We start from the raw sequence: 13,712 nt of genomic DNA on the forward strand, positions 1-13,712 counted from the left end.
ATCCACCTCTCTGGGTAAGAAAGGGGTCAGAATGAGTTCAGTGCCTCTGCTGATGTTCTGTAGTTGGAAACCTCCTGCCAAGTACACTCAGAGTTGGAGGCAGGAGGAAGGAGAGTAAGTTTTGGAGCCAGACAGAGCTAGAGACACATATTGATGTTCTCACTTATCAACATCAGGTCCGATCAGCTGTATGACCTTGAGCAAGTCACTCTGAGTCTCAACTTCTTTATCTGTGAAATGCAAAGATCATACCTATTTTTAGGAATGCTGTGGGAATTAAATTATAATGTATATATTAATATCAAACGGTGTGTGATGCCCTTGCCCCCTGCCTAGGTTTTCATGAAAAATTTTGGCTGATCTGTAAAGCAGTCAGATGCCTTAATCAAGAAAAAAGGATCTAGGATACAGTTTTAGGATTAATTATGGTAATCAGCCTTAGACAAATGGAGGAGTAGATATAGGAAGGCAAGTTTGGCTTGAGATAAAAGAATAGAATGAAGGGGTCGGGGGGTGCCTGGGTGGCTCAGTCAGTTAAGAATCTGACTTCTGCTAAGGTCACGATCTCATGTTTTGTGGGTTTAAGCCTTGCATTGGGCTCCATGCTGACAGTGCAGAGCCTGCTTGGGATTGTCTCTCTCCCTCTCTCTGCCCCTTCCCTACTCACACTTTCTCTTTCTTTCTTTTTTTTTTTTTTTTTAATTTTTAATGTTTATTTATCCTTGAGAGAGTGAGAGAGACAGAGAATGAGCAGGGAAGGAGCAGAGCGAAAGAGGGACACAGGATCTGAAACAGGCTCCAGGCTCTAAGCTGTCAGCACAGAGCCCGATGCAGGGCTCGAACCCACGAACCGTGAGATCATGACCTGAGCCGAAGTCGGACACTCAACTGACTGAGCCACCCAGACGCCCCACTTTCTCTCTCTTTCAAAATAAATAAATAAACTTTAAAAAAAAAAAAGAATGAGTACAAGTTAAGACAAGCAGCCTAAAACATGGCAACAACAAATGTTAAAAACAACTTATTTTTTAAAAGGGGAAGGACCTGGGTGGCTCAGTTAAGCTTCGGACTTAAACTCAGGTCATGATCTTGCAATTGGTGGGTTCAAGCCCCGCATTGGGCTCTGTGCTGACATCTCAGAGCCTGGAGCCTGCTTCGGATTCTGTGTCTCGCTCTCTCTCTGCCCCTCCCCTGCTCATGCTTTCTCTCTCTCAAAGATAAATAAACATTAAAAAAAATTAAAACATGGCAGTGCCTGAGTCCTGGTAGTGGACAAGAGAGAATAAGGATATGACCAGAGCAGGGCCAAATAAAGGACATCCAGGAGCTGAAGCAAAGAAGGGTCAGCTGAACAAGAACCTGGGTCATGCCAGCTGGATCCTGTGTTGTTTCTATCAGTCTCAAGCCAAAATAGGAGGGTCACAGAAGAAAGGTTCTGAGGAGCTTGGTTCTGAAGTTTCCAGACTCTTCAGCATGTGGGGCTGATCCTGTCAAAGGCGAAGGCACTGCATGCATGTGCGAACACTAAGTACTTAATTTTGCAGAGGTTTATAAAGCAGGGTCCTTCAGTGGCATTGGAAGAGCACTCCTTGGCACACTAATAAAGGGACCTCCCTTTGTTTCACAGCCACCATTTCACACCCATCTCATCAGTGTCAGTATTGTTCAAGGACAACCTGTGTTGTAAGGCTGCTTTTCTCCCCTTGTTATATGCGGTCTGGAACACCTACAGCATCTGGGTGTTCACCTTTCCAGGACTGTGGCAAGAGCACAGAAGACGCCGAGCGGCAGGTTCCCTGAGGCCAAGTTGTGTGTACTTGGATGCCATGGGGGCCTCAAGTGTTGACTGTCTGGTGCTGTATCTCCATGGCCCGAGTGGAAACCTTGAGGACTCATATGAATGCTCATGTAGGTTCCACAAGATAGGCACTGTGTCAGTCTTGGTCACTACTGTACCCTAATGAGGGTACACGGTAGGTGCTCAATAAATATTTACTGACTGAATGAAAGAGAAAATAACAATCCCCCCTCCCCCACTCTTACTATAAGCCCCAAGTAGTTAATATGATGGGAAGGGCTCCTAACTCTTCACGAATGCTTACTCCTGTGACGGTGACTGGCATCTAGAAGCCAGGGAAAAGCTAATGTTCTCTGAGTCAGAGTGGTGTTCTTCACCACACTATCACAGGGATATAGGCAGGCCTCAACTGCTGAGAAGTAAGGGGCCCTGAGGACACTCTAATAGCTGGCAGAGGCTGCTGAGAGCCTTCACACAAGGCATGTGGATGACAGGGAGCTTAAATCAGAGGTTGCAAACTGGCAGCCCTTGGCCCAAATGTGGCTTGCAGACAGATTTGACTCATACAGGGTTTAACATTTTTTAAATTTAGTAGCACATTTAAAACTGAGGGGAAGTTTTTTTCTTTTAAGATTTTATTTTTAAGTAATCTCTATATCCAACACGGGGTTTGAACTCACAGCCCTGAGACCAAGAATTGCATACTCTACTGACTGAGCCAGCAAGGCACCCCTAAAAATTACGGGAATTCTTTTTTAAAAAAAATTTTTAAGGGGCGCCTGGGTGGCTCAGTCGGTTAAGCGTCTGACTTCGGCTCAGGTCATGATCCCACAGTTTGTGGGTTCGAGCCCTGAGTCGGGCTCTGTGCTGACAGCTAGCTCAGAGCCTGAAGCCTGTTTCAGATTCTGTGTCTCTCTCTCTCTGACCCTCCCCCATTCATGCTGTCTCTCTCTCTCTCAGAAATAAAAACATTAAAATAAATTTAAAAAAATTTTAAAAATATTTATTTTTGAGAGAGAGACAGAGTGTGAGCAGAGGAAGGGCAGAATGAGAGAGAGAGGGAGACACAGAATCCGAAGTAGGCTACAGGCTCTGAGCTGTCAGCACAGAGCCCAATGTGGGACTTGAACTCAGGAACCGTGAGATCATGACCTGAGCCAAAGTCAGACACTTAACCGACTGAGCCCTTCAGGTGCCCCCAAAATGAGGTGAGTTTTTAAACAAATTTGACTTTCTAGATTCTTTTGAAAAACTGGAAGATATGGTAATAACTAACTGGAGCTGAATAGGAGAGGCATGTACTCTTCAGCTAGTCATATTCCCTCTTTCTTGGCTCTTTCACTTATTTTTATTTCCTATCTGGTTTCTGCAGGCATTTGAATTTGCAAGGCCTGCTTCAGGAGATATAAGGAGGCAAAGAGAGCCTTGGTAGTCTAGAGAACTCGAGTGGTCAAGCCCTGGTCCAGCTCTCAGTGTGAGTTGGGCCCCCTTACCTGATGAGTCAGTGACAGCAGGGTCGGCCAGCCGCCCATAGTGTGCCATGAGTTTGAGCTTGGTTTCTTGTTTCCTGTGTTTCTTGCCCACATAATGTTGTTGAGCCATGACAGGGTCGTTGAAAGTCGCATGGCAGAGGCTGCAGAACTTGTCTGGGTCTATCATTTCTCTATTCTGGTGCAAGGCTAAGGTGGAGGCCACAAGGAAAGGGTTTGTAAGGCGTTTCGACAGAGCTGCGGTGAGAGAGTTCAAACAGAAACAATGAAAAAAGACCCAGAAGGTGCCAAGCTTTCGAGTATGCTGAATGGGAAGAAAGGCTGGGCCACCAGTCACACGTGCAGATGTAGCACTGCCTGTGTGAATCACACAGTGAAAGCCTTTTCTAATTGGGAAAACTGGCAAGATTTGGGGGAGCGCAAAGACCAGCTACTTAGGTCAGCAGCTTTCACTACTTTAGGCACATGAATCCTGATTTCCTCATGTTCTGAGGAGGCTCTGCATTTCTGCTGTCAAGTTGTCAAATTATGACAGTCTAGCAGCGTATGTGTTTGTAGTCCTTTTATCCCTTAGAATTCTCCAGAGCTTCTTTATCCCTTAGAATTCTCCAGAGCTTCACAGCAAGTGGGACAAAAAACTTGGGTGTTTTATTCCCATCCTCAAAGTACCCTAGTTACAGAGCTGGGGGCCAATGCACAGATGTAGCTATTTGAGGGCCTGAGGACTGGGAGGGTCATTTAAAAAAGGTAACTGTACTAGGGAGGCCTTTTGGGTTATACTGTTTTTCAGGCTGAGTAGGAGACAGAGAGAGGAGGACACTGACGTTTAGTTACATGCTTTGTACATATATTTCCTCCTTTGGTCCTCAGAAATACCCCATTAGATAAGTATCAATTTGCCACATTATAGAGAAAAACCAAGGCTCAGAATGGTAATGTGACTTGCCGGAGATCACCCTGCTAGTGAGTGAACCCATCTGTGTGACCCTAAATACTATGCCCTCTTCACTATTCCAGGCTGCCAGAGTGTGGTAGGGAAACTGAGGGCTATAGTTCATGCTTTCACCTTCAGAAAACATCCCTGGCTCTGGTCAATGAACTCAGGTAATCAGAATCTGTTATGAGTCCCCTGTGGGTCAACAAATGTCCTGATACTCATGGCAGGCCATACTGCTGCTTCATAAAGTGGATGCCAAGACTCACTAATGAGTCCATGTGGATAGAATGGTGTCAACCCAGTAACCACTGCTTTAAAAATGTGGACTAGACCCCCCACCAATGGTGGAAGAGAAGTGGGGCTCAGCAGCACACATACAGATGGCTCAGATGCTTGTTCATCTGTGGACCACTTCAATGAGGAAAGTTTTGAAACTTTTGAGCAAGGCAGAGGAAATATGCTGGCTTCCCCACAATGAATCTCAATTTCCCTGACCACTGACTTTCCCTGGCCACTGTCTCACAAAGTCACTTGAAAAGTAGAATATTTGATAGTATGAGAAAACATTCAATATGTGGTGTTATGTTAAAAAGAAAGCAGGTTATACAGCAATCTGTTTCTTATGTCCTCAATTTTGTAAAACAAACAAATATGGTGATGCATGGAAAAAAAGGTCAAAAGCATATAGTAAAAGGGTGCTTTTCAGTATTATCCAACTTTTCTACAATGAATGTAGATCTCTGACATCAGAAAAGAGACAATAATGGTCATTAAGACCATTTTTTATGATCATGGTCATAAAAGGCCATACTTTAAAAGATACTAAAGCATCAGAGGTGAATGGTTAAGTTGCAGGAATCGCTTCATGGACATCCAAAAAATAACTATGGGTGTCTTCTCTCAGGAGATAGCCTGAAATATGGAAAGACTATTCTACAGGGATGTTTGCTGTACTGTTATTTATAAATATCAAAAATGGGAAAGGGGAAAATTTTCCTCATTAGAGGAATGGTGTTATGACGGGATATTACAAAGTCATTAAAATGTTTATGAAAAAGTTTTTAACATGGGGAAATACAAATGTTATATTAAACAGAGAGAATATAAAAGAAAATTACAAAATGATCTTATCATTGTTAAAAGATATAGGCAAAATCATATGTGGTTACTAGTATTTTGAAATATCACTAATATATTAACAGTGTTTCTCTGTGGTAGGATTTGGGTGATATTTTACTTTCTTCTTTGCACTTTTTTGCATAGTTTCAGCTAGAATTATTCATAATGAGTATGCACCATTTTTTATAAATATGATAAGGTTATTTAAAGTATTCTATGTCTATATGCACATATATATGGATTTAACCTGTACATACATAAAACTATACACACATACACAGAAAAAAGATTACAGGAGAAACAATACTCCAAAATATTAACAGTGGTTATCTCTGAATGGCAAGATTATGAGTACTTTTTCTTTCCATATATCTATATTTTCCATATTTTCTACAACATGCTATTACTTTCACATTAGAAAAGTGTTTAATTTCATAAATATAGTTATAAACTCATGTAAAAACATGGAAATGTGCTTCAACTACAAAATTCAATGGAAAGTAAAAGCAGGATACAAATGGTACTTGGACTATGATTACAACCATATAAAAACGTATCTGTATGTGGCAAAGGCTGAAAATGAATACGGAAAATAACCTCTTAAGTATGGAATCTTTGGGACCTGGCATATTCCAGGGAAATTTCCCATTTATGGAAAAAATCAATCCATATAAAATAAATAACCTTATAAAGTTCTGTTCTTAAGCTATTTTCCCTTGGCCTAATGTTTTAATCATTTTGGTACCATGAAACTGACTTTATTAAGTTTATTTATTTTTTTAGTAATTCTACACACAACATAGGGCTCGAACTCATGACCCCAAGATCAAGAGTCATATGTTTCACTAACTGAGCCAGCCAGGCACCCCCAACACTGACTTTAAACAAAAGCAATTAGTACTAGTATAACTTAATGATGAACAAACCATAAGCAAGGTCAATGACATTCTCCATGTGGTGGATGCCTGACCAAATATTTCATTTATAAGAGGATTCCATTTGTGGGCTATCTTGATGATGGTGATAATACTAATGATAGCAGCTGTCATTTACTGAGCATCTCTTATGTCCTAGGTTCCTTATATATATTTCATCCTTACAACCTATAGATACTATTATTAACATCTTATAGGTGAGGAAACTCAGGCACAAAGAAGTTAAGTCATATAGATAGTAAATAGCAGCATCAGGATTTAAACCTGTGTGTCTGTGGCTTCAAAGTCCATATTCTGTTGTTTCATAGCATGAATAACTCGATTTGGGTGTGTTAAGAGGGTATAATTATGAGTAATTTTTCACCTTATCTTCAAAGTCTTCCAAAACATTGTTGTCTTGTTTTCTTAATACAGTACTATAAAAAAGAGTTATTATAAATAGTATAGTCAGTCTACTTCTTGGTCCAAGATAAAGAAGCAAAAATTACAAAGAAAAAAAATGACATAAAAATCAAAGAACTTTCACTCTTGACTAACTGCACTTAGTGGAGGTTAAAAAAGTCCCAGAAAGTCAGGAGTTAATGAGATGAAAGTGAGGGCTGAGCACCAGTGGTGACAAGACAAAGGGGACTATTTTATAAGTCACCGCACTGGGAATGAATTCATGGCAGTTGCAAACACGGCTTGCTGGGCAGTAGTGGCAGCACTGAAGTATTCAGCTTTCAAAAGCAAGTCCCAGTCGTGAGGAGAACAGGCAGCTTTGAGGATTAAAGTGAACAGGGCATAACCTGAGCACACGAAAAAGACAAGGATTTAGCTTTCAACTTGGAACACATGGTAATAATGGCAGGTGGATACTGGGAGGGAAACATCTAAGTGGGAGAGGTAAGAGGTAGAATGCTCTCACGGTATGCAAGGCCTGGAGACTTTGACACTCTCGATTTTAATTATTTGTCAGGACAAAAGCTCAGGGCTAAGATGCTTCTACAGAGAAAAACTGATGTAACCAAAGAAAAGGGAAGTTAGGTGAGCACAACTCTGAGACTGCATTTCAATCCAGCAGGGTCTACTTTGGCATTTTTAAAGACTCTCTAAAGCAGTTTGACCTGTCCAAGTCTGTGGCCCGAGTGAGCATTCTGGGCATTGGCGCTGGTGCCCTGAGGATGGGAGGGGTACCGATATAGCACTACTCAGGAAAACCAGTACCTTCCACCTTAGTGGATTGCTGCTTCAGCTTTAAGTTCTTTGCGTGGGTCTTCCCCAGGTAGTGCGACTGGGCCACGACAGGGGAGGAAAAGGTCATGTTACAGATGGGGCAGCACTGGTTCTTGTCTTTGCTTCTGCTGCTCTTCTGGTTGGGAGAAAGAACACAGGTCTGATCATGCCACTGCCCAGGCAGAAAATCTTCCATGGTTCCCCATTGCCCATAGAAGAATGGGCATTCAAGGCCCCCTTCACACTAACCCCAACCTACCTTTCTGGATCCTTCTCCAGCTACTTCATTTTAGGCTCTACTCACCATTCCTCACTTTATTCCCTGTTACTTCCTTGCTTTGCTTGGGTCATTCCTGCTCCCTAAAAATGATCTTCCTTTTTTCCTGCCTGGCATATATTGCTTAGCCTTCAAGGCCCATATATATTTCACTTCTTCTGGGAGACTTTTACTCAAGAAAATCATTCAGTACACAATTATTGAGCTGCTTTGTGTGAGTATTAAGAAAATAATTAATCTTGTTCCTCCTCTGCATGCCCAGAGTACATTAAACAGATCTCTATCATAGCACTTGTCACCCAAACTGACAGTGTCATAGCTTAGGAGACTTTTCTGTGAACCAAAGTACAGTGTTTGGGTATGGACCATTGGACTCATCTTTGTTTCCTATCCTTAGCATCCTGCTGGAGTCTGGCATACAACAGATACTCAGGATTTGTTGAACAAGCAGATTTTGGATTGTATTTGTTGATTGTGATTATACCAGAAAACAATTTATTTCAAGCCTATGTTAAGACCTCCCAGACTGTCTCTGAGGTCTGATCTCTGAACAAAGCATTCATTCTAAGAGCATTTTTCAATCTTGGCATTAGTGACATTTTGGAGTAGATAATTCTTTGTTGCAGAGGAAGAAGAATGTCAGTCACTTCATTTGAACTACTGGGCCATCCTGGGAGTTGAAGGAATCAAGATACAAAGAGGTAAAGTGACTTGTCTAGGGTCCCAGAGTTGATCTTGTCTTTCTAAATTCTAAATCATAAGCAGAAAGGCAACTAGGGGATGGGCCCAGTGAATTTGGAGAAGGGATGAGCAAGGCCTTTTCAAGCTTGTGAACACTGTATTAGGAGGCAATCTATAAATTTTCATTCATTGAGCATCCACAAAGAATTGTAATTTTACTTCACAATACCCTTAAAAGGTAGGAATTATTATCTTCATTTTATGGATAAAGTAGAGAGGTTAAGTGATTTGCCCAAAGTCACCAAATCAGTAAGTTGCAGAGCTAGTATAGGGCCCTAGTCTGCTACTTCTCATCCCATGACATTTGAACAACCTCCCATGAAACAAAAATAATGGTAACCCTGAGGGATTAGGATTGATTCAACATAATTCTCTCAGTATTTCTAAGCCAAAGAGCAAATGCATTTACATTTCAATCAGAACAGGTATTTGGAAAGGTGTTTCTCCCACTTGTTTATTCAAAACATTCAAGTGTTAAACTCAGCTCTTTCCCTCCCATTTCAAGAAAGCAAGCAGCCTGGCTTCCTTCCACTTTTTCTCCTTGTGTAGTAAATAAGCAGCTTCCTGTCCGCTTCAATAAACCAGTGGGTGGTAATGCATAACAATGGCTCCATCTACTGAGGTGCTACTATGTGTTTGGTGCTTCTGATAAATCTTCCTTCATTTTAGTTTGGAAAAATCCTAAAATGTTGATATTAACATCCTCATTTTTATGGAGGAAGAAATCAAGGCTCAGAGAAGTAACAAGACTTGTCCAAGTCACACAACATGGCCAGGATTTGAAGCCAATTAAGTCTGCTCAAAGCCCACATTCTTTTCACCACACCAACCTGCCAGCTGGCCTCATCAGGAAGCGAGCGGTCTCAACACGGCAGCTGGATTACCTGATCTGAGTCTAGCTTCTTCGTTTCCCCCTTTAATGTCTCCATTCCATGGATTGCTAGGTATCTCTTCACTTTGTTGGCATGTTTTTTGCTCTGCAAGAACCCAGGAAAAAGATCAAAGATAGCCAAATGCCATTTCATATCTAATAAGGCACTCAAAAATACTCGATTTTCATTTGATTCATCCTCACTAAAATTTTGAGGAGAGGGTGGGGGAAGAAACCTAGTTTATTGAGTTTATTGAGTTCCTAGTTTATTGTGTTCAAGGCACTTAAATGCTATCAAATCTAATCTTCACAGCAATCTATGAGAAAATTATCATCATCTCTATTGTACTGATAAGGAAACTAAAGGTAAAGATGGTAAGGTTTCTTGCCCAAGATGAGCAGCAGAGCTGTGATTCTAACTCAGGTCTATTTAAAGCCAAAGTGCATACTTTCTACTGTATGAAGTTGAGAAGGAAGATGTAAGTATAATGATCCTAATTTGGATGGGAGAAATGAGATACAAAAAATTAAGTCAACCTTCAAGTCACAGTCAACATGCATGAAGGTGATGTCTGGGTGGCTAAGAAGGAAGTGAGGGCTTTGAACAGAGTGTGGAAAGTAAAGTTTTTCTTTTTTTGGTGGGGAGGAGTAAAGTATTTATTTATTTATTTATTTATTTTTATTTCTAGAGAGAGAGAGAGAGACAGCATGAGCAGGGGAGGGTCAGAGAGAGAGGGAGATACAGACTCTGAAATAGGCTCCAGGCTCTGAGCTGGCAGTCAGCACAGAGCCCGACGCGGGCTCGAACCCACGAACCGCGAGATCATGACCTAAGCGAAAGTCAGACGCTTAACCGACTAAGCCACCCAGGTGCCCCAGGAGGAGTAAAGTATTTAAAAGTACAGTGGCATACCTGGTAGTGTGCCAGCTTCTGGGACTCAGAAATGAGCAAGGCGCAGCAAACCTTACACTGAGTATTGGTAAAGAGACACTGGTTCTTCTGGATCATGTGCTCCACTACAGAGAGGAAAATAAAAAAATCTTTTGAGTTAAAAACCTGCTTCAACAGTGCTGTCTTTGAACCCTGTCTCAGACACAGGCATTGAGTAATGGAATACCATACCAGCATATCTCGGCAAATTTTTGTCACCCCTCCCCTATGTTTTCATGACCCATGCTATGTTCTCACATCATTTACATAATTACTTATTTTACAATCTTGTCTAAGACAATTTTCTTTACTAAGTAAATTTTTTTGATGTATAATTGACATATGACATTATATTAGTTTCAGGTGTATAATGTAATGATTTGATATTTGTATATATTATAAAATGGTCACCATGATAGATCTAGTTAACATCTATTTATAGTCACCATACATAGCCATAAATCCTTTTCTTGTGATGAGAACTTTTCAGATTTACTCTCTTAGCAACTTTCGAATATACAATACAGCATTATTAAGTATAATCACCATGCTATAAATTCTTTTACAAAGGAATCTTTAAGGGTGCCTGGGTGGTTCAGTTGGCTAAGCATATGACTCTTGATCATGGCTCAGGTTATGATCCCACGGTTGTGGAACGGAGCCCAGTGTCAGGGCTCAGAATGAAGCCTGCTTGAGATTCTCTCTCTCCTCTCTGTGCCTCTCCTCTGCTGTTTTTTTTCTTCTTTCAAAAAAAGGAATCTTTAGATCATAAACTTAAAATAGATACCAATAAAAATGAAATAATTCTAGCCAGACACTGGTGACAGAATCTTGGAGCTCTCCCTGAAAAGAGTAAGAGAGCAGCAACTATGAAGAGAGGTGTTAAGACACGGCAGCACCTGAGACTTTTTCCCAGATAGAAAGATTGAAAGACTTGAGGGGCGCCTGGGTGGCTTAGTTGGTTAAGCTTCCGACTTTCGCTTAGGTCATGATCTCACGGTTCGTGGGTTCGAGCCCCGCGTCGGGCTCTGTGCTGACTGCCAGCTCAGAGCCTGGAGCCTGTTTCAGAGTCTGTGACTCCCTCTCTCTCTGACCCTCCCCTACTCATGCTGTCTCTCTCCTAGAAATAAATAAAACATTAAAAAAAAAAAAAAAAAAAAAAAAAAAAAAAAAAAAAAAAAAAAGAAAGATTGAAAGACTTGAAAAGGGAATCATTTTTTCATTTGTTTAAAAATTGTAATAATAAATTTTCTTTTTATTATTTGTGAACATTTTCTGTGGAATTAAAAGTAAAGCCACTCCCAAATTTATTCCACTAGAAGATCAATAGCATTTTCTGATATTTCTATTTATTTTATTGTATTTTGTTTTTTAAATATTTTATTTTTATGTAATCTCTACACCCCATGTGGGGCTCAAAGTCACAAACCAAAATCAAGTGTTGGNGCCCCAGAACATTCTTTTTTATGGAAATAATGTGAGTTTGTTTATTAAGGAAACATAAAAATTGGTTTCTTTTGAATAAATCAGAAGATTTGAAAAGTAATTTTGGAGGATAAGTATCAATTAGAAGATGCTGCTGGATGATCTTTTACCTTCAGGAGAAAAGGTAAATTAATCCTGGTATTATACAGTAAACATAAACTATAATCTAATACCAGTTAAATGTGTATGGTACAAATCATGGTTAGGGTCTTGGGTTCCCCAGGCATGCTGACTTGGGTTCAAATTCTGCTGCTATCAGTTATTGTCACTGTGTGATTTTATAGAAATTACTTAATCTCCACCTGTGGTTTTCCTTGGTTTAAAATGGGGGTACAGAAGTCCTCCCTCATCTACAGTTTCACTTTCTGTGATTTCAGTTACCCACGGCCAACTGTAGTCTGGAAGCAGATGATCTTCGTTCTTACATATCTTCAGAAGGTCAATTGTATGCTATTGACATAATGCTATGGCACAATGCTTATGCTATTCACCTCACTTTATCTCACCATATAGGCATTTTATCATTTCATATTACCACAGGGCAAGTACAGTAAGTTTGAGAGAGAAACAGAGATACCACATTCACATGAATTTTAGTACAGTATATTGTTATAATTGTTCTTATTTTATTAATAGTTATTGTTGTCAATCTTACTGTGCCTAACTTCTAAATTAAACTTTATCATAGGTATGTATGTATATATAAAAAAACATTGTATATATAGGTTTTGGTACCATCTGTGGCTTTAGGAATTCAGTAGGGGTCCTGGAATATATCCCCCATGAATAAAGGGAACTACTGTACTGATAACTTGTATCTCACAGAATGTATTCTCCTTGTGGCTGTTCCATATAAAGCAGTGCAATGTTTGGCTTAGTACGTGCTCACTGTCAATTACATGTCAAATTCTTTTTTGGGTCTGGTGGTTTTAAGCAAATTAATTATTTTGTATGTTGCACCTGTGAAGTATTTTTTTTTTTTTTTTTTAAAGATTTTATTTTAGATAATCTTTATGCCTGACATGGGGCTTGAACTCACAAGCCCAAGATCAAAATTTGCATGCTTCACCAACTAAGTCAGCCAGACGTTCCAGGATATTTCTTTTTTTTTAAAGTTTTTTTTTTTTTAATGTTTGTTTATTTTTTTGGGAGAGAGAGAGAGAGAGAAGGGTATGAGTGGGGGAGGGGCAGAGAGGGAGACAGAATCTGAAGCAGGATCCAGGCTCTGGGCTGTCAGTACAGAGCCCAATGCAGCACTAAACTCCTGAACCTCAAGATCATGACCTGAGCTAAAGTCGGACGCTTAACTGAGCCACCCAGGTGCCCCTCCAGAATATTTTTTATTCTACAACTTGATATGTGTTAAAATTTTTCTCAGTGTTCTTGATCTGACTTTGAAACATCTAAAAATCACCTAACATATTACACAAGTTCTACGCTGTAGGAACCTATGATATTAACCTGTTCTTTTTAAATTTAAGTTTATTTATTTTGAGAGAGAAAAGGAAGAGAGGGAAGGAGAGGGTGGGAGGGAGGAGAAGGGAGAGAGAGAAAGAAAGGGAGGGAGGGTGAGAAAGAGGGGAGAGAGAGAGAGAAAAAGAGAACATGAGTGGGGGAAGGGCAGAGAAGGGGAGGGAGAGAGAGAAACTGCGAGATTATGACCCTAGCCAAAACCAAGAGTCATATGCTCAACCAACTGAGCCACCCTGTCATCCCCATATTAGCTTGTTCTTAATCATTGGGCCTGGGGAACTAAGCCTTACCTTTGAGAAGGAAGGAAAATTTCAACCAAGGCATGAGTTCTATAATGACACCAATAATCTGAGGCAGGGGCAGAGTTCAGAAAACTGTGAGGGGACAACAAGCCCATGTTTTTTATTTTCTACTTTGGAGCAAAACATGGTCAAGATGCC

The 13,712-nt window shown here is 40.4% G+C and overlaps 1 protein-coding gene across 12 annotated transcripts in view; it reads right to left on the minus strand.

The window, feature by feature from the left end:
* Positions 1-13,712, minus strand: part of ZNF346 (zinc finger protein 346) — a 33,226-nt gene that overhangs the window by 10,174 nt on the left and 9,340 nt on the right. For 9 of the 12 annotated variants that reach the window (XR_013333483.1, XM_077757251.1, XM_077757249.1 and 6 more), the window contains exons 2-5: positions 10,297-10,400; positions 9,397-9,489; positions 7,486-7,630; positions 3,292-3,525 (exon numbers count right to left, since the gene is read on the minus strand). Coding sequence is in view for 11 of the 12 variants with exons in the window: in XM_077757251.1 (XP_077613377.1) it covers positions 3,292-3,525; positions 7,486-7,630; positions 9,397-9,489; positions 10,297-10,400 (576 nt within the window). In the remaining variant the exon portion in view is untranslated. The remainder of the gene's footprint in view (positions 1-3,291; positions 3,526-7,485; positions 7,631-9,396; positions 9,490-10,296; positions 10,401-13,712) is intronic. The other 3 variants (XM_077757255.1, XM_077757250.1, XM_077757258.1) reach the window with 2 other exon arrangements.

Source organism: Crocuta crocuta, unplaced genomic scaffold (assembly GCF_008692635.1).
Source record: "Crocuta crocuta isolate KB4526 unplaced genomic scaffold, BGI_CrCroc_1.0 scaffold131, whole genome shotgun sequence".
NCBI lineage: Eukaryota > Metazoa > Chordata > Mammalia > Carnivora > Hyaenidae > Crocuta > Crocuta crocuta.